Source organism: Macaca thibetana, chromosome 4 (genome assembly GCF_024542745.1).
Source record: "Macaca thibetana thibetana isolate TM-01 chromosome 4, ASM2454274v1, whole genome shotgun sequence".
NCBI classification, from domain to species: Eukaryota; Metazoa; Chordata; class Mammalia; order Primates; family Cercopithecidae; genus Macaca; species Macaca thibetana.
The window spans coordinates 42,995,895-43,022,593 of NC_065581.1; the positions used below are offsets into that span (position 1 = coordinate 42,995,895).

Sequence of the window (26,699 nt, forward strand, 5' to 3'; positions counted from 1 at the left end):
GGTTGTGCCACTGCACTCCAGCCTGGGTGACAGAGCGAGACTCCGTCTCAAAAAAAAAAAAAAAAAAAAAGAGGGGTTATGTGAGGCAGGCTGAGGGCACTGATTACTGCTCATGTTCATTCCTTGATGAAGTAGATAGGGAGGAAAAAAAAACTTCCATTAAAGATTTTTTTTTCTTTTTTTTTTTAGAGACAAGGTCCCACTCTGTCTCAGGCTGGAGTGTAGAGTCACTATCATAGCTCACTGTAACCTAAAACTCCTGGGCTCAAGCGGTCCTCCCACCTCAGCCTTCCGAGTAGCTGGGATTACAGGTACACGGCACCATGCCCAGCTAATTTTAAATTTTTTGTAGGGATGGGGTCTCCCTATGTAACCAGGCAGGCCTTTAACTCCTGGCCTCAAGGGATCATACTGCCTCAGCCTGCTGAAGTGCTGGGATAGTTGTGAGCCACTTTGCCCAGCTTTATGAAGGGTTTTGATCTGTTTATGAATGATGGCTTTGTAACAGTGTTAAGGAGACTAAGGATTTCCTGGTAAGTGAAGAGTGAAGATCTTGTCAAGGGAGATGCCAGTGACCTCTCTCACTACCCCTGAGGTCCCTAGCAGAGATGAGCTGAGCAACTTTTGGTCTGATCTAAGGTGGCATTTCTGCTGGATTAAATATTGTGTTTGCACATGAGTTAGGCTGCCCTAACAAAAAGTCCCCAGAATTGAGTGGCTTAAGTCAGAGGCATATGGCTTCTATGAAAGCTGGGTGAACAAGAGTGGTCCAGGCCAGCTGGGTGACTTGGTGGTGTCAAGGCCCTTTCTGCCTCTTGGCTCCTCTGTCACTTTGGGTGCTGCTTGCATGACAGAGTATGGTGGCCACCCCATCTGCTGGGCCCAGATTCCAGCACTGGGGGAGAAGGGAGGTATATGAGGGCAAGCTTTTACCTTCCTCCTAAGCAGGACCTGGAAGCTGCACCCTCCTAGTAATACCACCCCAATTGGCTGCGAGGGAAGCAAGGAAATGTGATCTTTACCTGGGTGGCTCTGTCTAGGTAAAATTTGGGAGCTTTGTCACCGTGGGAAGAAGGAAAAAGATTTGTGGGACAGTTGGCAGTCTCTGTCATAAATGAGGTTTGAGTGTGTATGCCCAGGAATGTCTTGTTGGGACAGGCAGCAAGCCCTCTACTAACAATGCACCCCCTGACTTGTACCATTAGTTTTCCCAGCCTGTCCCAGAGGCCAGCAGGTAGGTGCTCCTCCAGGATGGGGGCCCCTCAGTGGGGCCCAGCCCGCTGCTTTTGCTTCTGGCGTGTGACTGTGCTGGCTGCCCCTTCCTTCTTCCACATTGTTCCTTTGACTTCCATGACACTGCCCCACTTTCCTTGTTATTTTTGGCCTTCCTTTTCTTTCCTGGCACTTCCTTCCCTCCAGTCCTCTCAGCTGTGGATGGTCCCAAACACTCCACCTCTGTGTATGCATGGAGATGGCTCATCTGCTTCTCTACCTCCAGCCATCATCTCTCCAGGACACCTCAGCATCCAGCTGTCCGGTGATACTTTCATTTCAACATGGCCAGAGTCGATCTCCCTTTCCCCCAAAACCACTTCCACTCCACAGCTTTCCCACTTCAGACAAAGGTTAGAAACAGTGAGGATAACAGCAGCCAACCCTCGAGTGCTTACCTTGACCTGGGACCTGGGACCTCAGCCTGGATGGCATGATCTCATTTTCCCAGCTCCCCGGCTCAGTCCCCTAAACTGAGACCTTGGAGTCTTCCTCCTTGTGTGTCTGTATCAAGATGGTCACTGAATTGTGCCCCCTCTTTCTTCCTGGCCAGTCTGATGCTGCCTCCCCGCATGGCTGATCAGGTACCCTGCTCTTCCCCAGCCGCCATCCCTGCCAGGGCCATCTTCCCACAAGCCCTCGCCTTGTCTTCTCTCCCCTGCAGTAGGATTTGCAATTCCTCCCTCGTGCTTTTCACTCCAAGTCCAAATGGCCCAACCAGGCTTCTGAGGTCGTCTGCCAATTCATTGTTTCTTTTGGATAATTCATTTTTCTTTTCATTTAGTAAATATCAATCTATCAATCTGGGCATGCCAGGCGCTGTACCAGCTCTGAAAATACCATGGCGAACAAGACAGACATGGGCCCTGCCTGCAGGGAATTCATTCCAGTGGGAAGATATACAAAGAAAACAAACCCACAATTATGACAGACAGTGGAGGGGTGCTAGGAAGGACATAAGCGAGGGTCTTCACACCCTGAGAGGAGGCCATTCTCATCACTGCTGTATCCCCTGCCTTTGTTAGAGCTCTTCCTCCCCATCACCCCCTAAATCTTGCCTGTCTTTCCAGCCTCTGTAGCCTCTCCAGATTACATTGATCCTCCCCTTATTCAGTCACTCATTAAACAATTTTTTTTTTTTTTGAGACAGTGTCTCACTCTGTTGGCTGGAGTGCTGTGGTATAATCTCAGCTCATTGCAACCTCCGCCTCCCAGGTTCAAGTGATTCTTCTGCCTCAGCCTCCTGAGTAGCTGGGATTACAGGTGTGCACTGCCACACCCAGCTAATGTTTATAGTTTTAATAGAGATGGGGTTTCCCCATGTTGGCCAGACTGGCCTCGAACTCCTGACCTCAAGTGATCTGCCTGTCAGCCTCCCAGAAGTGCTGGGATTATAGGTGTGAGCCATGGCACCTGGCTCTAACATTCAACAAACACTTATTGAGCTTCTGTTACACACAATGCTGATACAGATGTTGGGATACACTGGCGACTAAAACAAGGTTTCCCCGCTGTGAGTTTGTGAGCTAGCTGGGGGACAGACAGCTCACCAACAACATGTAGCATGACGAACTGCAGACAAAACTCTTCAGACACTGAGTTAAAGAAGGAAGGGGTTTATTCGGCCAGGAGCATCGGCAAGACTCCTGTCTCAAGAGCCGAGCTCCCTGAGTGAGCAATTCCTGTCCCTTTTAAGGGCTCACAGCTCTAAGGGTGTCAGCGTGAGAGGGTCGTGATCAATTGAGCAAGCAGGGGGTACGTGACTGGGGGCTGCATGCACTGGTAATCAGAACGAAACAGAACAGGACAGGGATTTTTACAATCCATAGATAACATAACCGGTTAGGTCAGGGGTCGAGCTTTAACTACGAGGCTTAGGTCAGGCAGGCCCAGGCCTGGTTTTGGGTCTGCTTTCTTGGTTTCGGGTCTGGTTCCTAGGCGCCGGGCTACCTGCCTTTATTTTCACTTCTTTTTCCTTTTCTGAGTATAAAACAATCTAAAACAATATGAAAGGGTCTGTCTCTCTTCTCTCAAACAGACCTGTCGTGTCAGGTGGTGAAGTTAGGGTCCTGGAAGGAAAGTGACAGTGTACCTGGGTTGGATATTTGAGGAAGGTTTAATAAAGGGCTTACTTCCAAAGGTGCAGGCAAGGTCCAGCGGAAGCACAAGGGTTGGTGTAGCACCTGGGCTGGGAACAGGGAAGGGGAGGGGCAGCTAGAACCTGGGGAGAGGCCCATGGGAGAGGCTTCTGCAAGAGCCCAGGCCTCAGGTCCAGGAGCCCTGCCAGCCCACAGAGCCCTGCAGGGAAGGAGCCAACCCGGGAAATCAGTACCCTCACCTCCCTCTCCTTCCCTCCCCTCACACTGTCCTGCCTGCTCTCTGCTGGATGGGGTCGGCTATTGTGAGCCATACCAGTGCCAGCCTGCCAGGGCCTAGGAGGGTGCATCTGGAGGGGCGGAAAGAAGTGATTGCCACATAATAGGGCAGCAGGGGAAGGAGCACTCGCAGCAGGGGTTGCTGTTTTGGGAGGGGTGGAAAGGAAATTTCTCTTTGAACAGAGCCCTGAATTTATTGAGGGGCCGGCCACATGGAGAAGCATTCCAGGGAAAGGGGACAGCAGGCATACTGCTCTGAGGCAGGAGTGTGTGTGGCTTCACCACAGGAGGCTGGGTGTCTGGAGCAGAGGGAGCAGGAGCGGAGTGGGGCAGGGTTCGGGGAGGAGCTGGGCGGTGCCTGCAAAGCCTCATGGGCTTGATTCATTCAGATGGAGACGGATAGCAAGGGAGTGACAGGAGCTGACTCAGGATCATTCTGGATGGAGCAGGTATGGGGGATACTATTTCTCTTACAGTCAGGTCCACATAGTTTGGCATTTGCCAAGCACAGTTCCGTAAGGGGACAGCTAGCCACCCTAAGACCTGGGGGAGGTTAGTCCTGGCCCCAAGAGAGCCGGCCAGCCTGTCAGCAAGGCCAAGTGTGACTCCTTCCCATAGCCTGAGCCTGTACCAAGGGAGAGGGAGGAAATATAAACCCGCAGCTGACTCCCCTCCCCCGGGGAGTTAGCAGTGTAGTCAGGGAGACAGGCAAACACACAGGAACCTGTTTTAACTCCATTCACCAAGACAGAGAACAACTGTCATTGGAAGGCTAGACTTTAGGACTTAAGTGCTGAGGCCGGGCGCAGTGGCTCACACCTGTAATCCCAGCACTTTGGGAGGCCAAGGTGGGCGGATCACGAGGTCAGGAGTTCGAGACCAGCCTGGCCAACAGAGTGAAACCCAGTCTCTACTAAAAATACAAAAAAATTAGCCAGGCGTGGTGGCAGGCGCCTGTAATCCCAGCTACTCCCGAGGTTGAGGGAGGAGAATCGCTTGAACCCAGAGGGCGGAGGTTGCAGCGAGCTGAGATTGCACCACTGTATGCTAGCCCAAGTGACAGTGTGAGACTCCATCTCAAAACAAAAACAAAAACAAAAAAAAGACTCAAGGATTGAAGCCTGTGCCAAGTTCCCAATGGGGTGGGGTTAGCAGGTGAAGCTTCAGGAAGAGGTGAGTACTGAGCGGAGCGGAGCGGGAGGGTGGAAATGGCCTGGGGGAAGGTGGGAGGGCAGGTGAGGGGAGTGTTGTCTCACCCAGCCTGCGAGGACTCAGCCACTGAACTGGGGTGTCTGGGGTGCTCCAGCTCAGCTCCTGAGGCTTCCGAGTCCTGAGGCTTCCGAGTCCCTCTTGTAACATCTGCTTGGAGGCTGGTGTGGTGTCAGCTGAAACCAGCCTTCTCCCTTGTGAAGCCAGCAGAGGCTCCCTCAGCGGCATTGGCCCTCAGGTTGTCCCTCCCCCTAGGCAGATGCAGTTTGGGAATGCCACCTCTGAATCAGGGTTGCCCCCGGAAGGAGTCACTGGAACTGGGGGGTCCTCCTGTAGGTTTCTCTGGACGGTCTTTCCCATCGTTGTCATCTGGGGTCCAGGGTTGGAAAGGGCCCCGCGCCAGCTGCTTTACCCAGTGAGTTCTTGATGTTCTTCAGAGGCTCTTACATGGATGGTCAGGGCATAGCCATAAAAAATATTAGAATCATGTCCTTTACAGCAACATGGATGGAACTAGAGGCCATAATCCTAAGCGAATTAACACAGGAACCCAGAAAACCAAATACTGCATGTTCTGTCACTTGTAAGTGGGAGCTAAACACTGAGCACCCATGGACATAAACATGGAAACAGTAGACGCTGCAGACCACGAGAGGGGGGAGGGAGGGAAGGTCCTCGGTCGAAAACCTACCTATTGGGTACTATGCTCACTACCTGGGTGCAATATGCCCATGTAGCCAACCTGTACATGTATCCCCCATATCTAAAATAAAAGTTGCAAAAAGCAAGATTTATATACAAAGATGTGCATCATAGCTTTATTTATAATAGCAAAAGACTGGAAATTAGCTAAATGTCCCGCAGTGGAGAATTCTTTTGTTTGTTTTTTGAGACAGAGCCTCGCTCTGTTAACCAGGCTGGAATGCAGTGCGACAATCTCAGCTCACTGCAACCTCCATCTCCTGGATTCAAGCAATTCTCCTGCATTAGCCTCCCGAGTAGCTGGGATTACAGGCGCCCGCCACACACCCGGTGAATTTTTGTAGTTTTAGAAGAGCCTTGTTGGCCAGGCTGGTTTCGAACTCCTGACCTCAAGTGATCTGCTGGCCTTGGCCTCCCAAAGTGCTGGGATTACAGGCGTGAGCCACCGCGCCCAGCCCCCAACAATGGAGAATTATTAATAAATGATTACATATCCGTAAGTTTCAGTAATGTGGAAACATTAAACATTATGTTTTGGAAGAGTACTTAATGAAATGGAAAAATGGCAATTATATATTAAATGAAAATATCAAGATGTAAAAATAATGTGTATACTATGATTAAAATTATATATTGTACATAAATTCATATACTAAATCAATAATAAATAGATGGACAGGGGCTTCAGAGGCTCTTACAAACAGCTTTGTGGGTACAAGAAGAACCCCCTGAGCCTTGTCAGTGTTTGCCATAATGAAAGAGTCCTGGGGCCACATATTCTATTTCTTTTGAACTTTGTTGTGCATTCATTTATGAGTTTTCCTCAGCTGTTGATAGTGGGTTTTTCATTCTTCTGTTTTACTTAGGCGCATACTGAAAAAAGTTCTTAATTCTGCGAACATCAACTTCCCGTGCCCAGGTGCAAGTGTGGGGGCAGCTGGCCCAGGGTAGAGCTTTGCCATGGACTCTGGCGCTTCTGGAAAAAACATTAAGGTATTTTTCCTCCCCTTGGAGCTTGTGGCCTACCTCATCTCCATTTGATTAGTAGTTTTTCTTTTTCTTCTTTGTTAAAAAGTTATTTAATTTTGAATAGATAATATATGTATGCAGTATAAAATTTAAAAGACAGAAAAAGATATAAGTGATAACAAAATATCTTCCTCCTCCCCTGTTTCTCAGAGGCTCAGACCTCATCCCTGGCAGCTGCTATTATGTTACTGTTAATATGACCTTATGTATTCTTCCAGAAATATTCTGTGCATCAAATGCAAATACTTATATTTTCTACTTCTCAGTGTATTTTTTGGTGACGTTCCATGTCAGTAATAAAGAGCTTCTCTGGTTCGTGGCTGCATGGCCTTTGTATAATTCTACCATAACTTATTTCCCAGTCCCCAACTGATGGGTGTTTAGGTGGTTTCCAGCCCTCTGTTCTTTCAAGCATTGATGCAACGAGCAGCTTTCTGCCTGTGCCATTTTGTTATGGGTGTCCACTGAGTGTGGACAGATGTCGCCCAGGTCTCAGAATGTGTACCAGTTGGCTCTCCTGCATGAGTCCCTGCCTGTTTGTCACCTCAGTGTAGAACTCCTTGAACTTTGCTACTCTGATAGATAGAAAATTGTGTCTTATTGCAGTTTTATTTGAGTTGGAGTTGAAATTTTTTTCCCCCAATTCCTTCTATTATAACAAACAAGTGTGTGTGTATCAGCTGGAACCGGGAACATAGTCACCATTCTGTGTGATGATGCCCCACAGAGGGGCACCCAGGGACTCTGCCATCACAGAGTAGAGAACACAAACTCTGGGCTGGGACTTCCGGAAGAGCGTCCCAGGGCTGGTGACATTTAAGCTGGACTTTGACCAAGACAAGCAAAGGAAGGAAGGACATTCTAGGCAGAGTGAACAGAGTACACAGGGTACAAGGGAGTGGCAAGGGCTGAGTGTTGCAGTGAAGGCTGAAGACGGACCCTGAGGGCCTCATTGGCCTCGCTGAGGAATTTCCATGTTGATCCCATAGGGGTCAACAGTGCAAAGGAGAAAACACGATGTATTTGGAACAAATTCATTTGCTGAGCACTTCCTATATGCCAGGCACTGTGCTAAGCACTTCACATAAATTAATTGTTCACCCTCATGCTATCCTAATGAGGTTGGGAAAATTATTATCCCCATTTACACATGTATCAACTTATTTATTTATTTATTTATTTATTTTTATTTTTTTTTTTTTTTGAGATGGAATCTCACCCTGTCACCCAGGCTGGAGTGCAGCGGTGTGATCTCGGCTCACTGCAACCTCCGCCTCCTGGGTTCAAGTGATTCTCCTGCCTCAGCCTCCTGAGTAGCTAGGATTACAGGCACATGCCACCGCAGCTGGCTGATTTTTGTATTTTTAGTAGAGATAGGGTTTCACCATGTTGGCCAGGCTGGTCTCGAACTCCTGACCTCAGGTGATCCATCTGCCTCAGCCTCCCAAAGTGCTGGGATTACAGGCATGAGCTACTGCGCTTGGCCTCATTTATTAATAGTAGTATTATTTTTGCTGTTTAACAGAAGAGGAAACAGAGGCTTAGAGGCTAAGTACCTTGTGTTAGGTCATCAAGCCACTACATGGCATGACCCTACCCTGCTCTCTCCTAACCACGTGTCTACCCATGGCATCCGGAGAGCAGCAGAGTGGGCTCCTGTCTTGGATGAGTCGGGGGGTATTGCCTCTCTCCAGACTAAAGGAGATGGAGACGTCCATAAAGAGCAAAAGCTGTTCTGAGATTCCACGTCCCCTTGAAACATGCAACCGTTGATAGCATCCTCTGGAGGTATTCTGTGCATATCCAGCAAATACAGACACAGTTTCCCCTTTTTTTTTTACACATATGGTAGCATACTGAATAAGCTCTTCTGCACTTGCTTCTTTCCCCACTTACTATCTCTTGGAGGTCACTCCTGATAGGTAAAGAACTTCCTTATTTGTTTTTGTGGCTGCAGGGTGTTCCATTGTATGTCTTATCCTAACTTATGACCAGTTTTCTATTTAGAGAAATTGAGACTATTTCCAGCAAACAATGCTGCGCTGACATAATACTTGTTTGTTGGGATATCTGCAGGCCAATTTCCTAGAAGCAGAATTCCCAGCTTGTATTGGTAGCTACTATGGTCTAAATGTTTGTGTTCCCCCCACCACATTTATGTTAAAATCCCCCAGGTGATAATGTTAGGAGATGGGGCCTTTGAGGAGGTAATTAAGTCATGACAGTAGAGCCTTTGTGAATGGGATTAGTGCCTCTAGGCCAGGCACGGTGGCTGATGCCTGCAATCCCAGTGCTTTGGGAGGCTGAGGCAGGAGGATCACTTGAGTTTAGGAGTTTGAGACCAGCCTGGGCAACATGACGAGACCCCTATCTCCACAAAAATTAAAAAACAAAACAATTAATTAGTTTAAAAAGCCCCAGAGAGGCCAGGCACAGTGGCTCACGCCTGTAATCCCAGCACTTTGGGAAGCTGAGGTGGGCGGATCACTTGAGGTTAGGAGTTTGAGATCAGCCTGGCCAACATGGTGAAACCCCATCTCTACTAAAAATACAAAAATTATCTGGGCATTGTGGTGGATGCCTGTAATCCCAGCTACTTGGGAGGCTGAGGCAGGAGAATTGCTCAAACCTGAGGCAGAGGTTGCAGTGAGCCAAGATCGCGCCACTGCCCTCCAGCCTGGTGACAGAGTGAGACTCCATCACAAAAAGAAAAAAGGGAGAGCTGCCTCGCCCCTTCCACCATGTGAGGACACAGTGAGAAGGCACCGTCTGTGAGCCAGAAAACAGGCCCTCTCCAGATGCCCAATCAGCCTTGATCTTGGGCTTCCTAGCGTCCAGCACTGTGAGAAATACATTTCTGTTGTTCATAAGCCACCCGGTTTCTAGTACTTTGTTGGAGCAGCCTGAGCAGACTAGGACAGCAGCTATTGCCAAATGCTCTCCATAGAGGCCATGCCAATATCCCCTTCCTCCAGAAAAACAGCCCATTTCCCTACATCCTAGCCAACGCCATGTGTTTTACACTTTTGCCAATCTGATAAGTGAAAAATGCTATTTCAGAATAGCCTTCGCTTGATTTTCTGTTACTATGATTGAGGTGCGCTTTTCCATATTGTGATTTTGAAATACGGTGTCCTCATCGCTAAGCGTGGCTGAGGAGAGAGCCAAGAAGTTCTGAACAGAACGTGGCTTTCTCTCCTGTGCCGGGAGCACCGTGGCCACCATGTGCTTTCACTTCAGGGATTGTTCTCCAGGGGTGCACATGTGTGAGGTGAGCAACTCCTTCAGGAACTCTGAGTTCTCGCGGGGAGAAACAAACCATTTAAATCATCACAAGCCACTCCGCTGATCTGAGGCATCCCCTCTCCAGTGCCAGAAGCTGCCCCCTCTTCACCAACCTCTCCTGACAATCCAAATAGAACGAGCAAAGTGGTTTTTTTCACCCTACATTCCTCAGGCCGGATACATTCTAGAGAATTGTGAGACTTTGTCCTAAGCTACCAAGTGCTCCCCAAGGACATTGGTCACCAGGAGAGCAGCCACAAAGGTCGAGAAAGACACACACGGAAGGAAACCCAAGCTCTGTGCTCCTTCCAGCCCTTGCTGGTGCAGGTGCTACCCCACACGCTTGTCAGATCGCCCAGGTGACGGGCTAGGCGCAGCCCTCGGGAAGGTCATTCAGCCAATCCGGAGGATGTAAATCCTGTCCTCAAGGAGCCCAGGGCGGGTTCTGCCGTGCCCGCTGAAATAGTCTCCCTCCTCTCAGAGCCCTCCCTGGAGAGCCCGAGTGCGCCATGTCTCGTGGCCTCGCCTGAAGCCTTCCTCTGGCTTCACAGAATGCTCTGGAACTCTGGGGTCTGGTCAGGGAGGGTGTCCTCAGCTTGTCTGAAGGAGGCCTGCATCCCTCCTGAGCTATTGGAGGTGCCCAGGAACCCTGCTTCTCTTCACAGGGCCTGGCCATATAGCCAGTTCCAACCCAAAACCCAGAACAGTGCCTCACCCACTCCCCTCCCCCTGTCTCTCCTCAAAAGAATTTTACATTATTTAAAAATAATAATAGCTTGCATCTACATAGTGCTTACATTTATATAGCACTTACTATGTGCCAGGTACTAATTTAAGTACTTTATATATATATATATATATATATTTTTTTTTTTTTTTTTTTTTTTTTTTTTTTTTTTTTTTGAGACGGAGTCTCGTTCTGTCGCCCGGGCTGGAGTGCAGTGGCCGGATCTCAGCTCACTGCAAGCTCCGCCTCCCAGGTTTACGCCATTCTCCTGCCTCAGCCTCCTGAGTAACTGGGACTATAGGCGCCCGCCACCTCGCCCGGCTAGTTTTTTGTATTTTTTAGTAGAGACGGGGTTTCACGGTGTTAGCCAGGATGGTCTCGATCTCCTGACCTCGTGATCCGCCCGTCTCGGCCTCCCAAAGTGCTGGGATTACAGGCTTGAGCCACCGCGCCCGGCCTGTACTTTATATTAACTCATATAATAAATAGCACAAAACTCAAAAGGTACAAAAGAATAAATCAGTTACAAACTACACCTTCTTCCTTCTCATTCCATTTCTTCAGTCACCCCATTCCCCACTCCAGAAACAGGTACTATCACTGGTCTTATGTGCTCCCTCAAAGCTATTCTAGGAATACAGGTATCTATTCTTTTGTTATTACACAGGGGATGGCTTATGAAATGCATGTTCTGTATCCTTGTTTAAGTTTTCCTGGTTTTCTTTTTCACTCCCCTGAGATTCTTACCCCCTTTCCCACACTTAAACACGGAGCACAGTGACAGGGAGGAAAGATGCCTGGCAGGTCTGTGGCCAGCCCCTACCTGACAGCTCAGTCAGCTGCAAGTGACCAAATTGCTCTGAGTCTCACCTTCCTCATCTATAGAGCAGGCTCATAATGCCTCGGAGGTATCATGGAGAGATGTGGTATTACAGATGACAAGTGTGGGCCGGGCACAGTGGCTCACGCCTGTAATCCCAGCACTTTGGGAGGCTGAGGCAGGCAGATCACAAGATCAAGAGATCGAGACCATCCTGGCCAACATGGTGAAACCCCTTCTCTACTAAAAATACAAAAATTAGCTGGGTGTGGTGGCTCGTGCCTGTAGTCCCAGTTACAGTTACTCAGGAGGCTGAGGCAGGAGAATCGCTTGAACTCAGGAAGCAGAAGTTGCAGTGAACCAAGATTGCACCACTGCACTCCAGTCTGGCAACAGAGCAAGACTCCAACTCAAAAAAAAAAAAAAAAGACAAGCGTGATCCTTGTGGAAGAATTGACATTCTTCCCAGGTGAGCTGCCTCTCTCCTCAGAGATGTGGTCACCTGATGGGTGGGCAGGGGCTAGGCTATGGACCAAGCACACCTCTGGAGAGTGCTAGTGACACGCAGGAATGGGAAGTGTTGCACTGTGGTTCATAGGTGCCTCAGTGGCGAGGGAGAGGAGAGGGTGATGTAGGAGAGCTGCGTTCTTGGCTTGTGATTCAGATGTTGGCACTGATGAGTTGGTAGCTCTGCCCTCTTTTGGAAGATTAGATGGGCACCCTCCCCACCTCCAGGAAAGCCCAGCCCCAGAAATAGCCTGGGCCCTCCAGCCCCCTTCACTGCAGAGCTTTCTATGGCACAGAAGACAGCCAAGCCTGAGCAGGCCCCAGCTCTGGGTCCTCCCAGGAGCACCAACCCCCTGAAGCCTCCCTGCCTCAGCCTATGCCCTGCCAGGGCATCCGCCAGCCACCCAATGCAATCACCAGCTGTCCAGCCCCAGTCCCGCTCTCACCACCATCCTCTTTCTTTTTCTTTTTTTCTTTTTTTTTTTTTTTTGAGACGGAGTTGTGCTCTTGTTGTTGCCCAGGCTGGAGTGCAGTGGCACGATCTTGGCTCACTGCAACCTCCGTCTCCCGGGTTCAAGCGATTCTCCTGCCTCAGCCGCCTGAGTAGCTGGGATTACAGGCGTGTGCCACTACGAACAGTTATTTTGTATTTTTAGTAGAGACGGGGTTTCTCCATGTTGGTCAGGCTGGTCTCAAACTCCCAACCTCAGGTGATCCGCCCACCTCGGCCTCCCAAAGTGCTGGGATTACAGACATGAGCCACCGCGCCCGGACACCATCTTCTTTCTTCTTCCATCTGATCATGTTCAGAAGTGTAAGGCCTATGGTTACATTCAGCCTGGTGGAAACTAAGCTTAAAAACCCAAACCCAGCCAGAGATGGTGGCTCATGCCTGTAATCCCAGCATTTTGGGAGGCCAAGGTGCATGGATTACCTGAGGTCAGGTGTTCGAGACCAGCCTGGCCAACATGGTGAAACCCCATCTCTACTAAAAATACAAAAGTTAGCCGGGGGTGGTGGTGGGTGCCTGTAATCCCATCTGCTCGGGAGGTTGAGGCAGGAGAATCGCCTGAACCCAGGAGGCAGAAGTTGCAGTGAGCCGAGATGGCACCACTGCACTCCAGCCTGGGAGACAGAGTGAGACTCCGTCTCGACAAACAAACAAACAAAACCTCAAACCTTTTAGGAAACTCAGGCCAAACTACAATGGAGGGACCTGCCCAAGGTCACTGAGCTACTGTAGTAGGTGTCAGAGCTGGAACTAGAACTCAAGACTCTGGCGAGGCCCTATCCAGCTCCAGCCAATTCACTTCCCCAAAGGAAAGGATGTTTCCAGTCCCTCCTCGCCAACTCCCAACCATGGGTGAAGGTCCCTGGGGCAAGGGTGGACAGGGACCCCCAGGACCCCACATCAGTAGCGTTTTACATGGAGCAGTTATTGGTGGGGTTATTTTTACTGGAAAACTTTGAGGAGAAGTTTTATAATTGAATACATGTAAATACATTAGGAAATATAGTGTAGAACGCCCATGAAAAGTAAAGTCTCAAGGACATTTTGCTCTTTTAGTGGCAGCTTCAGGCTTCTCTCCTAAAGCTCAAGGGGGTGGGTGGGCATGTCTATTTGCTCCTTTTGTTTGTTTGTTTGGCAATCTGGGAGGAAAAATATTAGAAGCACTGGTCTAATGAATGGTTCTGCCTTAAGCCGGGTGATAATGATCTGGTTCCTTTGTTATGTATCTTTTTATTCCATAATGGATTAGAAACAGCTTATAACAAAAATAATAAATAACAACAAACTATGAAATTAAAAAGCAGGCGGGGCACGGTGGCTCACGCCTGTAATCCTAGCACTTTGGGAGGCCAAGGGGGGTGGATCACGAGGTCAGGAGTTTGAGACCAGCCTGGCCAACATAGCGATACCCCGTCTCTGCTAAGAAATACAAAAAAATTAGCCAAGCATGGTGATGCGTGTCTGTAGTCTCAGCTATTCGGGAGGCTGAGGCAGGAGAATCGCGTGAACCCGGGAGGTGAAGGTTGCAGTGAGCCAAGATTGTGCCACTGCACTCCAGCTTGGGCAACAGAGTGAGACTTCGTCTGTGAAAAAAAAGAGAGAAATTAAAAAGCAGAACCAGCGGAAAAGGGACTTTAAATAAGTCAGTTTGGGCATGAGGAGGAAGAGGGCCAGGAATAAACAAATAAACATACATAAGATGTCAATGAATGCTGAGGAAAAAAATTAAGCAGGGTAATGAGAATAGAGGGTGTGGAGGAGGAAGGGCATTGCCCTTTATTTATTTATTTATTTATTTATTTATTTATTTAGAGACAGGGTCTCGCTGCGTCACCCAGGCTAGAGTGCAGTGGTGTGATCTCAGCTCACTCAATTGCCCCAGCTCAATCAATCTTCCCACCTCAGCCTCCCAAGTGGCTGGGACTATAGGTGCACGCCACCATGCCCTGCTAATTTTTTTTATTTTTAGTACAGACGGGGTTTTACCATGTTGCCCAGGTTGGTCTCAAACTCCTGGTCTCAAGCCATTCACCCACCTCAGCCTCCCAAAGTGCTGGGATTACAGGCATGAGCCACCATGCCCAGCCTGGGATATGGTCCTTTAATGGAGTGATTATGGAAGGCCTGTCCTCTCCAAGAAGGTGACATTTGAATTGAGACCAATGGAAAAGAGCATTGGGTGGCACAGGATAGCCAGTGCAAAAGCCCTGAGGCAAGAGTGGGCTTAGCGTATTTAAGAAGTTCAGTGTGGCCAGCATGGAGTGGTAAGGGGCAGGAGTGAGAGAGGGTGGGAGCACGTGGGGTTTTGTGGGCATCCTAATGATAACAGTGTTTACCATGAAGGGGTGGGCCAAACAGAGGAGTGAGATCACCTGACTTAGGTTTAACAGGCTCATCCTGGACGCTGTGTTAAGAATTGACTTCCTGTAATCCCAGCACTTTGGGAGGCCGAGGTGGGCGGATCACGAGGTCAGGAGTTCGAGACCATCCTGACTAACATGGTGAAACCCCATCTCTAGTAAAAAATACAAAAAAAAAATTAGCTGGGCGCGGTGGCGGGCACCTGTAGTCCCAGCCACTCGGGAGGCTGAGGCAGGAGAATGGCGTGAACCCGGGAGGTGGAGCCTGCAGTGAGCCGAGATCACGCCACTGCACTCTGGGCCACAGAGCCACACCCTGTCTCCCAAAAAAAAAAAAAAAAAAAAAAAAAAAAAAAAAAAGAAAGAAATGGTAGGTTTATCTTAAAGTTAAACTGACAAGATTTGCCAAGGGATTGGAAGTGGTGTGTGAAGAGTTGTCAGGGAAGAATGCGGCTCCACGCCCTGAGGTGGAGAAGGCTCTGGGTGTGGGAGGCCAGGCGGGACTCAGGTGTTCAGCTGTGCACCTGTTAAGTGCGAGATGCCATTAGGCAGCCAAGTGGAAACACTGAGTTGGTAGCTGGCTCCATGAGTGGTATTCGGGGGAGGGCTGGAAGTCATCAGGGTGGGTGAGAGTTGAGGATGTCATGTCTATTATCCCAGGCTTACCTCTCGATAGATCCAAGGAAAAAACCCATCTAGAATAATTGAAAGGATTGTTGGACTGCAGTTCCCTGCCTTCCTGAACAGCTTCATCCCATCTGGTGGTTGTGTTCTTTTAGGTTTTGTCAATATTGTTTTCTTTTTTTTTTGAGACGGAGTCTTGCCCTAGGACCCAGGCTGGAGTGCAATGGCACTGATCTCGGCTCACTGCAACCTCCGCTTCCTGGATTCAGACAATTCTCCTGCCTCAGGCTCCTGAGTAGCTGGGATTACAGGTGCCCACCACCACGCCCAGCCAATTTTTGTATTTTTAGTAGAGACGGGGTTTCACCATGTTGGCCAGGCTAGTCTTGAACTCCTGACCTCAAATGATCCACCCGCCTCAACTTCCCAAAGTGCTGGGATAACAGGCGTGAGCCACCATACCTGGCCGAGATTCTTTTCCCCCTCAAATCAATCAGAATACATCTTCACTGTTTTGTCGAATTTCCTCAAACTAGACTATAGGAATGTTCTGGAAGACAGCGTTGTAACATTTCAGAGCCCCAGAGCCCAACTCCCTGCATAACAACCCTGGCTCTCTGGCTTGCTAGCTCGGTGACCTTGGACAAGTTACAGAGCCTTTGGTAACAAAAGTGCCTGCCTCTTGGGGTTGTTGGGAGGATCGTATGAAATCATATGCGTAAAGTGCTTAGAATCGTGCCTGGTACCTAATAAGTTGTTGCAGGACAGGCTCCCCAGGAGACTGAGGTTTGCGTGCAGCAAGATTGCTGGGAGTGCCCTCAGGACGCACACCAGTGTGGGAGAGGGAGAAGTGGGCACAGAGCAAAGCTGGGCTGCCTGCACTTGCAATGGAGGGGCGCCCTGGTCTGCAAGGACCTTCAGAGTTGTCCTGCATTGAGGGGAGGGACTTAGTGAATGTGAGCTGCCTCTAGGGAGTGGGCATGACCTTGGGTGAGGTGACTCTCCCCTGGAAGGACAATTCCTGGGGAGGGACTGCCAGCTGCTGGCTGGGGTGTGAAAGCTTCAGTCCTAGAAAGGGAGACAGTGTAGCATCCATTGTGAGTGCTTGCTGACCACTATCATGAGGCTTGATTGAAACAGAAGCAAGCCTGGGCAACACAGCGACACCCCATCTTTTTTTTTTTTTTTTTTTTTGAGACAGATTCTCACTCTGTCGCCAGGCTGGAGTGCAGTGGTGCAATCTCGGCTTACTGCAACCTCCGCCTCCTGGGTTCAAGTGATTCTCCTGCCTCAGCCTCCCGAGTAGCTGAGACTACAGGTGCGCGCAACCACGCCCAGCTAATTTTTGTTTTTTTGTTTTTTGTTTGTTTTTTTTTTTGAGATAGAGTCTTGCTCTGTCGTCCAGGCTGGAGTGCAGTGACGCGATCTCCATTCACTGCAAGCTCCGCCTCCTGGGTTCACGCCATTCTCCTGCCTCAGCCTTCTGTGTAGCTGGGACTACAGGTGCCCACCACCGCGCTCAGCTAATTTTTTGTATCTTTAGTAGAGAGGGGTTTCACCATGTTGGCCAGGATGGTCTCGATCTCTTGACCTCATGATCCGCCCACCTCAACCTCTCAAAGTGCAGGGATTACAGGTGTGAGCCACCATGCCCGGTCGACACCCCATCTTTAAAAAAAAACACAAAAAAACATGTTTTTAGTCAGGCATGGTGGTGCGCACCTGTAGTCCCAGCTACTCAGGAGGCTGAGGTGGGAGGATCACTTGAGTCCAGGAGTTCAAGGGTTCAGTGAGCCATGATCATGCCACTGCACACCAGCCTGGGCAACAGAGTAAGACCCTGTCTCTGAGAGAGAGAGAGAGAGATGCAAAGGTATCATTTTTATTTTTAAATATTTTTTGAGATGAGGTCTCACTATGTTGCCTAGGCCAGTCTCAAACTCCTGGGCTCAAGCGAGCCTCTCAAGTAGCTAGGGCTATAGGCATGCACCACTGCACCTTGCTGAAAGTGTCTTTAAAACATTATGGCCACCCAAGGAATGACTGTCAGCCTAACAGTGACTCTATGACCACCTCCCAGTACTGCTTACCCCAAGCCTGCTCTCTCTACTTACTGCCCTCTCTGGAACAAAAATTTGGAGAGTGCTGTCACAACCACCCCAACCCCATTGCCCTGGGGGCAAAAGGCAGTGCAGCAGGTGCTGTCTGACTCCCTAGCACCCTCCAGCTGTGTGGCCTTGGCAAGGTCACTTGGCCTGCGGAGGCTGTGGTTTCTTCTTTGGTAAGCTGGGCATGGCACTATCTGCCCCAAGGGAGATGAGGTGATGACACATGACACTGCACAGCAGGGGTTCTCGAAGTGCCGTCCCTGTACCATCAAGACTTGCAGCCTCACCTGGTAACTTGTTAGAAATGTGAATTCCCGGCCAGGCGTGGTGACTCACGCCTGTAATCCCAGCACTTTGGGAGGCCAAGGCAGGTGAATCACCTGAGGTCAGGAGTTCGAGACCAGCCTGGCCAAGATTGTGAAACCCCATTTCTATTAAAAATACAAAAATTAGCTGGGCATGGTGGTAATCCCAGCTACTTGGGAGGCTGAGGCAGGAGAATTGCTGTTGCACTGAGCCGAGATTGCGCCACTGCACTCCAGCCTAGTAGACAGAGGCTCCATCTCAGAAAACAAAAACCAAAAAAAAAAAAAAAAGAGATATGAATTCCCCAGCCGCACCCCAAACCCACTGAATCAGGAGCTTTGGAACAAGTCCCAGAAACCTGTGTTTTGACAAGTGCTTCTGATGCACTTCTGAGTTTGAGAATGACTGGTGTGCCGGATAGCACTTAGCTTTGTGCCTGGATCCTAGCAGGAGCCATGTCAACCTCAGATGGATCTCAGTCTGAACCTGAACCCCACCAGCCACACGAACTTCAGGCACTTGTGAGCAAAGTGCCACCAGCTGGCTAATGCCCACTCCACATGCACACACGGAGATGCCAGACTAAGACTGTGGTGCTGGACACCAGGGTAAATTACACAGGTGCCTTCTGCTCACTCCCCTCCCCTCTCCCTGGAGAATCCAGTTAAAGTGAATGTCAAGAGCAGCTTTAAATGGCCAAGAGAGGTCACCGAAAGACAGCTCGCTCTGTAGGAAAAATAAGCACACAAAGGGCATCACTCATTCCTCTGCCTAGTTCATGCACGTGCTCCCATAAGGGTCACAGGCCAGCAAGAGAGGGCAACCACAAGGACAGCCCACCAGTGCCCCATGTGGTCCCATGCTCTCTTGGGCCACCAGGCTCTCCTGGGTGGGAGAGCTTGGCATTCTCCTGCTCCATAGTCCAGTTATTTGTGTGTATGTCTGTCTTCCACACTCAATTGTGAGCCTCTTGTGAGGTTCCTTGGCTTGTAGTGAGTAGCGCCCCCTCACAGTGTTGAATTGCATTGGTGGAATTCCATGCTGCCCTTAGCTATTAGAACAAATGCTGGAAAGTTGTGAACCAAAAGGCAGGAAGATGACAGATGGGGTAGCCCAGAGAGAGAGAGAGAAAGCAGGAGCCTACCAAACTCTCTTGAATGACTCAGAAAATAAACTAAGGCAACAATGAAAAGTGGCAGGAGATGCTCCTTTGCAGTGAGGAAAGTTGAAAGGAGTCAGAAGGCTCAGTCTGCAGAAGACAAGATTGAAGACATTCCACTTGCAAGAATGAGAAGGGAGTATGAGTGCGGTGGCTCTTGCCCGTAATCCCAGCACTTTGGGAGGCTGAGGCAGAAGGATTGCTTGAGCCCAAGAGTTCAAGACCAGCCTGGACAACATAATGAGACTGTGTCTCTATAAAAAAATAAAAACAAAAATTAGGCAGAGGCCGGGCACGGTGGCTCAAGCCTGTAATCCCAGCACTTTGGGAGGCCGAGACAGGCGGATCACGAGGTCGGGCGATTGAGACCATCCTGGCTAACACGGTGAAACCCCGTCTCTACGAAAAAAATACAAAAAACTAGCCAGGTGAGGTGGCGGGCGCCAGTAGTCCCAGCTACTCGGGAGGCTGAGGCAGGAGAATGGCGTAAACCCGGGAGGCGGAGCTTGCAGTGAGCTGAGATCCGGCCACTGCACTCCAGCCTGGGTGACAGAGCAAGACTCCGTCTCAAAAAAAAAAATTAGGCATAGCACAGTGGCTCACGCCTGTAATCCCAGCACTTTGGGAGGCCAAGGCGGGTGGATCACGAGGTCGGGAGTTCAAGACCAGCCTGGTGAAACCCTGTCTCTATTAAAAATACAAAAAGTAGCCAGGCGTGGTGGCAGGTGCCTGTAATCCCAGCTACTCAGGACGCTGAGGCAGGAGAATCGCTTGAACCCAGAGGGCAGAGGTTGCAGTGAGCCGAGATCACACCACTGCACTCCAGCCTGGCGACAAAGCAAGACTCTATCTCAAAAAAAAAAAAAAAAAAAAAAAAAAAAAAGAGCCAGGCCTGGTGGTGCATGCCTATAGTCCCAGCTACTTGGAAGGCTGAGGTGGATCACTTGGGCTCCGGAGGCTGTGACCTATGAGGGCACTACTGCACTCCAGCCTGGGCGACAGAGCAAGACCCTGCCTCAGGGAAAAAAAAAAAAATGAGAAGCAAGTATCCCATTTCTGGGAGTAGCATTAGGGCTAATGATCTTATGCTGAGGTGGAAGAGATTCAAAACAGCAAGTCTATTGGGTCCCCACTCTGTGCTTAGACCCCTGCTAGGCCCTGAGAACCTCGTGCAGGGAGCCCATTCCTTAATAAAAACCAAACCTAGAACCGTAGGGCTTTCCTCTTGAAGGTGGGCTCTGCAGGTGGGGAGGGCTGGTGAACAGGTCGGGTCTGGCTGGCTTCTGCCGCCCTGGCGCCTTCTCAGTTCTCTGGCCCACATGTGACAGAAATTTACCCTTGGTCCACAGCTGAGATAGGCTGTGGCACCAAGTAAGTTTGCTGAAGACCAAAGGAGCTCAAAAGGGAAAAAGGAACAGAGTGCAAATCACTTGGATTACTGGAGCTGGCCGCCCTGTGGCTGGCTCACTGGTGGGGTGCAGAGGGCTGCCTGAGATCCCCACGCCTTAGCCCTTTCTGAGGACCAGAACTCCCTCACCTGGTGCCATCACATCCCAGCTCATGTCTCTACTTAGAGGATGCAGTATCTCAGCCCACCAGGCAGGAGCCACTCCAAGGCGTCTGGACACCTTTATGATGAGACCTTAGAAACTCATCCCTAAAACTAAACCTTCTCGAAGCTTGATAACCTCAGCATTAGATGAAGTTCCACAACTTAGAAAGGATAAGGTTAGGTATTCATGAGTCCACTGGAGACAAGGCCTTTGCCCTTGAGGAACTTTTTTTTTTTTTTGAGATGGAGTCTCGCTCTGTCGCCCAGGCTGGAGTGCAGTGGTGTGATCTTGGCTCACTGCAAGCTCCGCCTCCCAGGTTCAAGCGATTCTCCTGCCTCAGCCTCCTGAGTAGCTGGGTTTACAGGCGCTTACCACCACACCCAGGTAATTTTTTTGTATGTTTAGTAGAGATGGGGTTTAACCATGTTGGTAAGGCTAGTCTTGAACTCCTGACCTGGTGATCCACCCCTCTCGGCCTCCCAAAGTGCTGGGTTTACGCCACCGCGCCCAGCCAAGGAACTTACACAGTGCTTGATGATATCTGATTCAGTACTAACTTGTATTCATCAATAAACTCAATATACTGAGTACCTGCTAGTGCCAGGAGCGGCACTGGATGCTGGGGATACCGTGATGAGTGAGGCAGTCCTTACATTGTGGAGCTTATACGTTACTGGGAGAGAGATGTAGACCAAGTAACACTAGTTGGGGGAAGGAAAGCAGCAGGGGCTGTGGGAAGCTTCGGCAGGAGCTGCTGTGGCCTAGTAGGTGAGGGATGTCTGAGCTGAAGCCTGAATAAGAAGAGGCTGCCACAGAAGTGGGAGAGGTAGGTATGGAGGAGGAAGAGGTCTCCGAGCAGTGCAGGGCTGGGGAAGGCTTCCTGCAGGAGCTCCAATCCAAGCTGGGCCTTCAGTGTAAGCTGGCCTAGGGGAAGCCAAGGGAGCCCAAGCAATGAGGCGGGGATGAGTATGGGGGTAGTTTGGAGCCATTGGTCTGGCTGCTCTGGCCACACAATTGTGTGAGAAGGAAGTAGGGGAGAATCACTTTTTAGAGAGGTTGGATTTGAGTGGATGGCCAGGCACCCACATGGACATATCCAGGAGGCACTTCCAAAGTTAGAAATATGGACCCCTGGTACAGGTGAGCTTGAGGGGTGACACTGTCTCCTAAGGAAGAAACTAGAGAAGGAGTGGAGAGCCGAGGACAGGGTGGACAGGGAGACACCTGGAGGGAGGAAAAAAACCAGCGTGCAAGACAGAGAATCGGAGCACCTTGTTCCGCACAAGCTCAGAGAACGATTCTCAAGAAGGGGAAGGAGGGAGGAGTGGCTCATCTGTGCCAAATGTGAGTGAAGTTTCCAGAGGTGTGGGAACTGGGCAGAGGAGCACAGGATTATCCGTGCAATGAGAGAGTATTCATAATAAATTGCCTTGGTCTCTTCCCCTCTCCCAGAGGAGCACCTTTTCTCACATCGCTGGCAAAAAGCATCCCAGAGGCCCCAACAGCAGGGCTCAGAATCTGGCCATCCCTGGGGCTTCGGAGGGAGGAGGCCCGGGCGCTCTGACGGGTGCCAGTGCCCGTCCCGCCCGTACAGCTGACTGATGATGGCCTTTGAGCTGCAGAAATGGAAGCGGCCACAGGCTGCCAGGGGTAGGCAGGTGGGTGAGCAGGTGGGGGCAGGCCTGCCTGACAGCTCAGCAGTGAGGTGGCCTCTCCCTCACCCCTCCAGGTTCTGGAGCCACCTCTGTCCTACAGCTTTGCACAGAAGGGCTCACCTGGAGTGAGAGGAAGCCTCTCTCCTTCAACAAGCCTGGCCGTGACAAAAGCTGAGCTTGACCTTTTCCAGGACAGGCCCCTTTACATATTGCTGACGCCAGGCCCCAGGCTTCCAGCTCAGCTTTTCCAGGGACCTGTCCTAGCTGTTGCTTTGGGCCAGGCTGGGCTTCACAAGAGAGGTGGGGTGGGGTTCTGGCCCAGGGAATAGTGAAAAGGCTTCAGAAACCAAGGTGTGGCCAATCTGATCCAGGAACATCTGCCCCACCCATGCCCATTCATCTTGTTTTGGCACCAGGGTAGCTCTAGCCCACTCAGCCTCTCCTCCACCGCCACTCTAAAAGAGGTAAAGTTTGGGGGGTACGACTGGGAGAGGATAAGTGGGTGGGGAGAGTGGTTACAGCTATAAGGGAGGCAGCTGTGATGAGTCACGCAGAAAGAACAGGGTTTCCAGTCAGAGGGGTCATTCTGAGCAACTCACATGTCTTCCCGGGGGCCTTCATTTCCTCATCAGCAAAATGGAATTAGGAGTATTACATGGCCGGCACATTTTAAGAGGATTGTCACAGGTAAATGAGAGAGAGAAGGAACTTTGCAAACTGTCAAGGTTAAATAAGTGTTGGCGGGTACCTTGACCACTGTCACTTAAGGAGTTTTCAACGTGAAGCCTGTGGAGCCTGAATCTGGGGGAATCTGTGGGGTGCCTGAAATAGTGTATAAAATGCACTTGTGGCCTCTTGAGAAGCGTGCATCAGTTTCTCAAAGAGGTCAGGGACCCAACAAAGTTTAATATCCAGACAAGGCCCAAGTCCACCCTCCCCATTTCTCCGATGAGTCAGCTGACACCCCGGTCACACAGCTTGTCAGAGGCAGAGCCAGGATGTGGGGCCCTTGTTCTCTGCCCTCCCTCCTAGGTTAACCATTGCCCCTCCCATGTCAGATGAGGGAGAAAATGTTAGAAGGGAGCAAGGGGGGGAGAAAAGCCAGATGAAGGGCCTGAGCCACTATCCCGACTCGGGGTTTCCAGAATGAGGACATCATGGTATATGTTGGGGGACAGTGAGAGTCAGGAGAACGAGGAGGCACCAAGGATGGGAGAGGCCCTTCCTGGAAGCCCAAATTTCAGAGTAAGTGAGTCATCTTCCTTTTCCCATAAAGTCCCCACAAAAGACTCAGAGGAGGAAACACAACGCTTTCTCTAACACTGTCTCGAGATGACTTTTCTGGTTTTCTTTTCTGGAAAAAAAATAAATTGGGGGCCGGGTGCTGTGGCTCACACCTGCAATCCCAGCACTTTGGGAGGCCGAAGCAAGTGGATCACAAGGTCAGGAGTTCAAGAACAGCCTGGCCAACATAGTGAAACCCCATTGCCACTAAAAAATACAAAAATTAGCTGGACGTGGTGGCGCATGCCTGTAGTCCCAGCTACTCGGGAGGCTGAAGCAGGAGAATCGCTTCAACCTGGAAGGTGGAGGTTGCAGTGAGCCAGGATGGTGCCACTGCACTCCAGCCTAGGTGACAGAGCAAGACTCCGTCTAAAATAATAATAATAAAATAAAATATTCTAAAAGTATGACGTCAAGATGGCCTTAAAATAAAAAAAGCTTTATGGAAAATTGTAATGGGCCACATACGAATGTGAGGTAGCCATCACCCAAAGATGCCATTTGTTGATCTACTACTAAGCGCTAGGCACGTGCTGGATGCTTTGCCTAAATCAGTATGTCACCACCACAAGAGGCCTTCCCTGACCACCCTGTTAAAGTAAATCCATTCTTCTCCCCACATCTAGCTATTCTCTCACGTTCCCTGTTCCTTTCCTTCTTACTACTTGTAATTTTTGATGTTTTTGTGTGCTCTTTTTCAGTCCTCTCCTCCACTAGACTATTAGCTTGCCATGAACAGGAGTCATGTGGGTGAGTTGATGGCAGTCTATCCATGCTAAGCATAGTGGCCTGTATCCAATAGTTACCCAAATCCTTGTTAGACAAACACAGCCACGGAGCTGGAGGCCAGTCCAAACTGGCCGTTTATTTTCCAAGTCAAGTGAGACTCAGTCTTCCCCGCCCACCCCAGAGCAATATACAGTTGAGAGTCTAGACCCCACTCCTCAGGCTTTAGCACAGCAGATAAATTAGTGATCTCTTTTATAAAACATTGTACAGGGAAAATACATACATATAGAGAGAGCTAGTGCTGGCGCTGGGGTGGGATTCGCTTCTTGAACACAGATAACCAGGCCCTACCCCATCATGGTGGCTGGCCTTGGTCATCTGGGCACCCACCCACCCCTGCACTTTCTTCCCTAAAGTGGCTCACCTGCTGTCCTGACAACACAGTGCTTTAGGCTCGTTACCACAAGTAATAAATGTCCAACATCTTCCCCCAAAGGGAACTACTTTCTGGCTGGCCCCCACCAGCCTGCTCCTCTGAAATGGACCACTCTTCAGTCCTTCCTTCTTACTGAGGCAGGCCACCTTGGTCTGGTCCCAAGAATTTGGCCCACCAAGACCTGAAGATAGGGAAGCAAGACCCAGGAATATTGCTTCCTGGTATGTTTGGTGATTATAGCATCTAAACCAGGACTTTTTTGCGAAGTGGAAGGGGGTCTAATTCACTGGAAAACAAGCATAAACCTAGACAGCCCAGGCAAAGGACACGTGGTCACCATACTAATAGGTCTCCCCTGCTCTTTTTTTTTTTTTTTTGAGACGGAGTCTTGCTGTGTCACCAGGCTGGAGTGCAGTGGCGCGATCTCGGCTCACTGCAACCTCTGCCTCCCGCGTTCGAGCGATTCTCCTGCCTCAGCCTCCCGAGTAGCTGGGACTACAGGCACACACCACCATGCCCAGTTCATTTTTGTATTTTTAGTAGAGACGGGGTTTCACCATGTAGGCCAAGATGGTCTCAATCTCTTGACCTCGTGATCCACCCACTTCAGCCTCCCAAAGGGCTAAGATTACAGGCGTAAGCCACCGTGCCCGGCCAGGTCTCCCCTGCTCTTAACTGGCCCAATCCTAGCACCCTTTTTTCCCCCCCATATTTTTAGTAGAGATAGGGTTTCACCATTTTGGCAAGGTGGTCTCGAACTTCTGACCTCAAGTGATCCACCAGCCTCGGCCTCCCAAAGTGCTGGGATTACAGGTGTGAGTCACTGCACCCGGCCAACCAATCCTACCACTCTTGACTTTCCCAAACACATTCCCCTTCAGCAGCAAGCTTCTTCAGACCTCCATTCCCATCTCTGCTGCCTCCACTCTCCAAGGCTTTCTAGCATCTTAAGGCATCAGTAGTATTGGTGACTTGTAGTATCAGTGTTAGGAAAAATGCCCTCTCCAAATCCCATATGAGACCTGGCCATGTAAAGCCCCTAGTGTCAAGCCAAAGACTCATGGCTCCTTGGGCCCAATCCCCAAAATCAGGGCTGCACAGGTCTGAATAGCACAGCCAGGCTTAACCCTGCTTCCCATCCTAAACTTGCCAAGTGTCCTCTCTCTAGGCTTCCCTGTAGCTAAGGGCCAGAGCCAAGGAGAAATGAACCATCAATCTCCCACCTCTGCCCTTGGCCAATGCAAAGGGCTTCCATTCCACATGTGGGAGCTTCTCTCCCCACCCCACACATGGTCCTTCTCCATGTGTTACACATACACATTCCTGGTCCCACCTCAATGCGCCTAGGAACCACAGGTGTTCACTCTTGCTTGGGATGGCAGGTGATGGAGGCTAAAGCTCTCCCTTCGGTGCCCTGCACACCCACCAGGATAGAGCTGGGAATCAGCCCTTTGCAAGGGCCTGAGAGACAATCACAGCTATCTCGATGGGTTCCAGTTCAGAGTCAGTGACCCACCCCTTGTTTTCAGAACCTGCTCAGTAGGCCATGCTTGTAAAACTGTTTTAAATAACTCTTGCTAAAGCAGATAGTACCAGAGAGCAGAAACTCAGCGCCCAGGTCCTTAATGGTTCCTCCTCTCTAACCTCCTTCCCCTCCCACCCCCGATATGTAAACAGTCCACAGCCACACCAGGCTTTGGGAAACAGAAGCCCACTCTTGATCTTCCTGGGCCACTGCTTCTCATCGTTGGTCTTTGGGGATCAAAGACTCCTCTGTCGCCTAACAGCTGCTGTGTACCTCCCACCCCCCACAAGAAACAAGTGCCCAGATCCTTAAGGACACAGTTTGTTGGAATAGAGCTAAGAGAGCCCCTGGCTCAGGAGGTGGCTTTCCAATGGGCCCCTGAGCAGGCATAGGAGATGGGATGGCGGGTCCCAGGCCTCACGGTGAACGTGTTGATGGGGCTTCCATAGCGGGTGGTGGTGTGGGGAGACCTGGGGGAGAGCAAGAGAAGTGAGGTTAATATCTGCAGCTGGTTAGCCAACAC

The 26,699-nt window shown here is 50.2% G+C and overlaps 3 protein-coding genes across 3 annotated transcripts in view; 1 reads left to right on the top strand and 2 right to left on the bottom strand.

The window, feature by feature from the left end:
• TAF8 (TATA-box binding protein associated factor 8) overlaps positions 1–6,902 on the top strand; it is a 43,897-nt gene extending 36,995 nt beyond the window's left edge. Inside the window, 1 exon segment of the mRNA XM_050789483.1 lies at positions 6,425–6,902. Coding sequence (XP_050645440.1) covers positions 6,425–6,509 — 85 coding nt within the window. The 3' untranslated portion in view covers positions 6,510–6,902.
• The window catches only part of CCND3 (cyclin D3), a 230,009-nt gene that overhangs the window by 164,848 nt on the left and 38,462 nt on the right, over positions 1–26,699 (bottom strand). The gene's annotated exons all lie outside the window — the stretch shown is intronic.
• Positions 23,905–26,699, bottom strand: part of C4H6orf132 (chromosome 4 C6orf132 homolog) — a 42,463-nt gene continuing 39,668 nt past the window's right edge. The window contains exon 6 of the mRNA XM_050789520.1: positions 23,905–26,646. Coding sequence (XP_050645477.1) covers positions 26,529–26,646 — 118 coding nt within the window. The 3' untranslated portion in view covers positions 23,905–26,528. The remainder of the gene's footprint in view (positions 26,647–26,699) is intronic.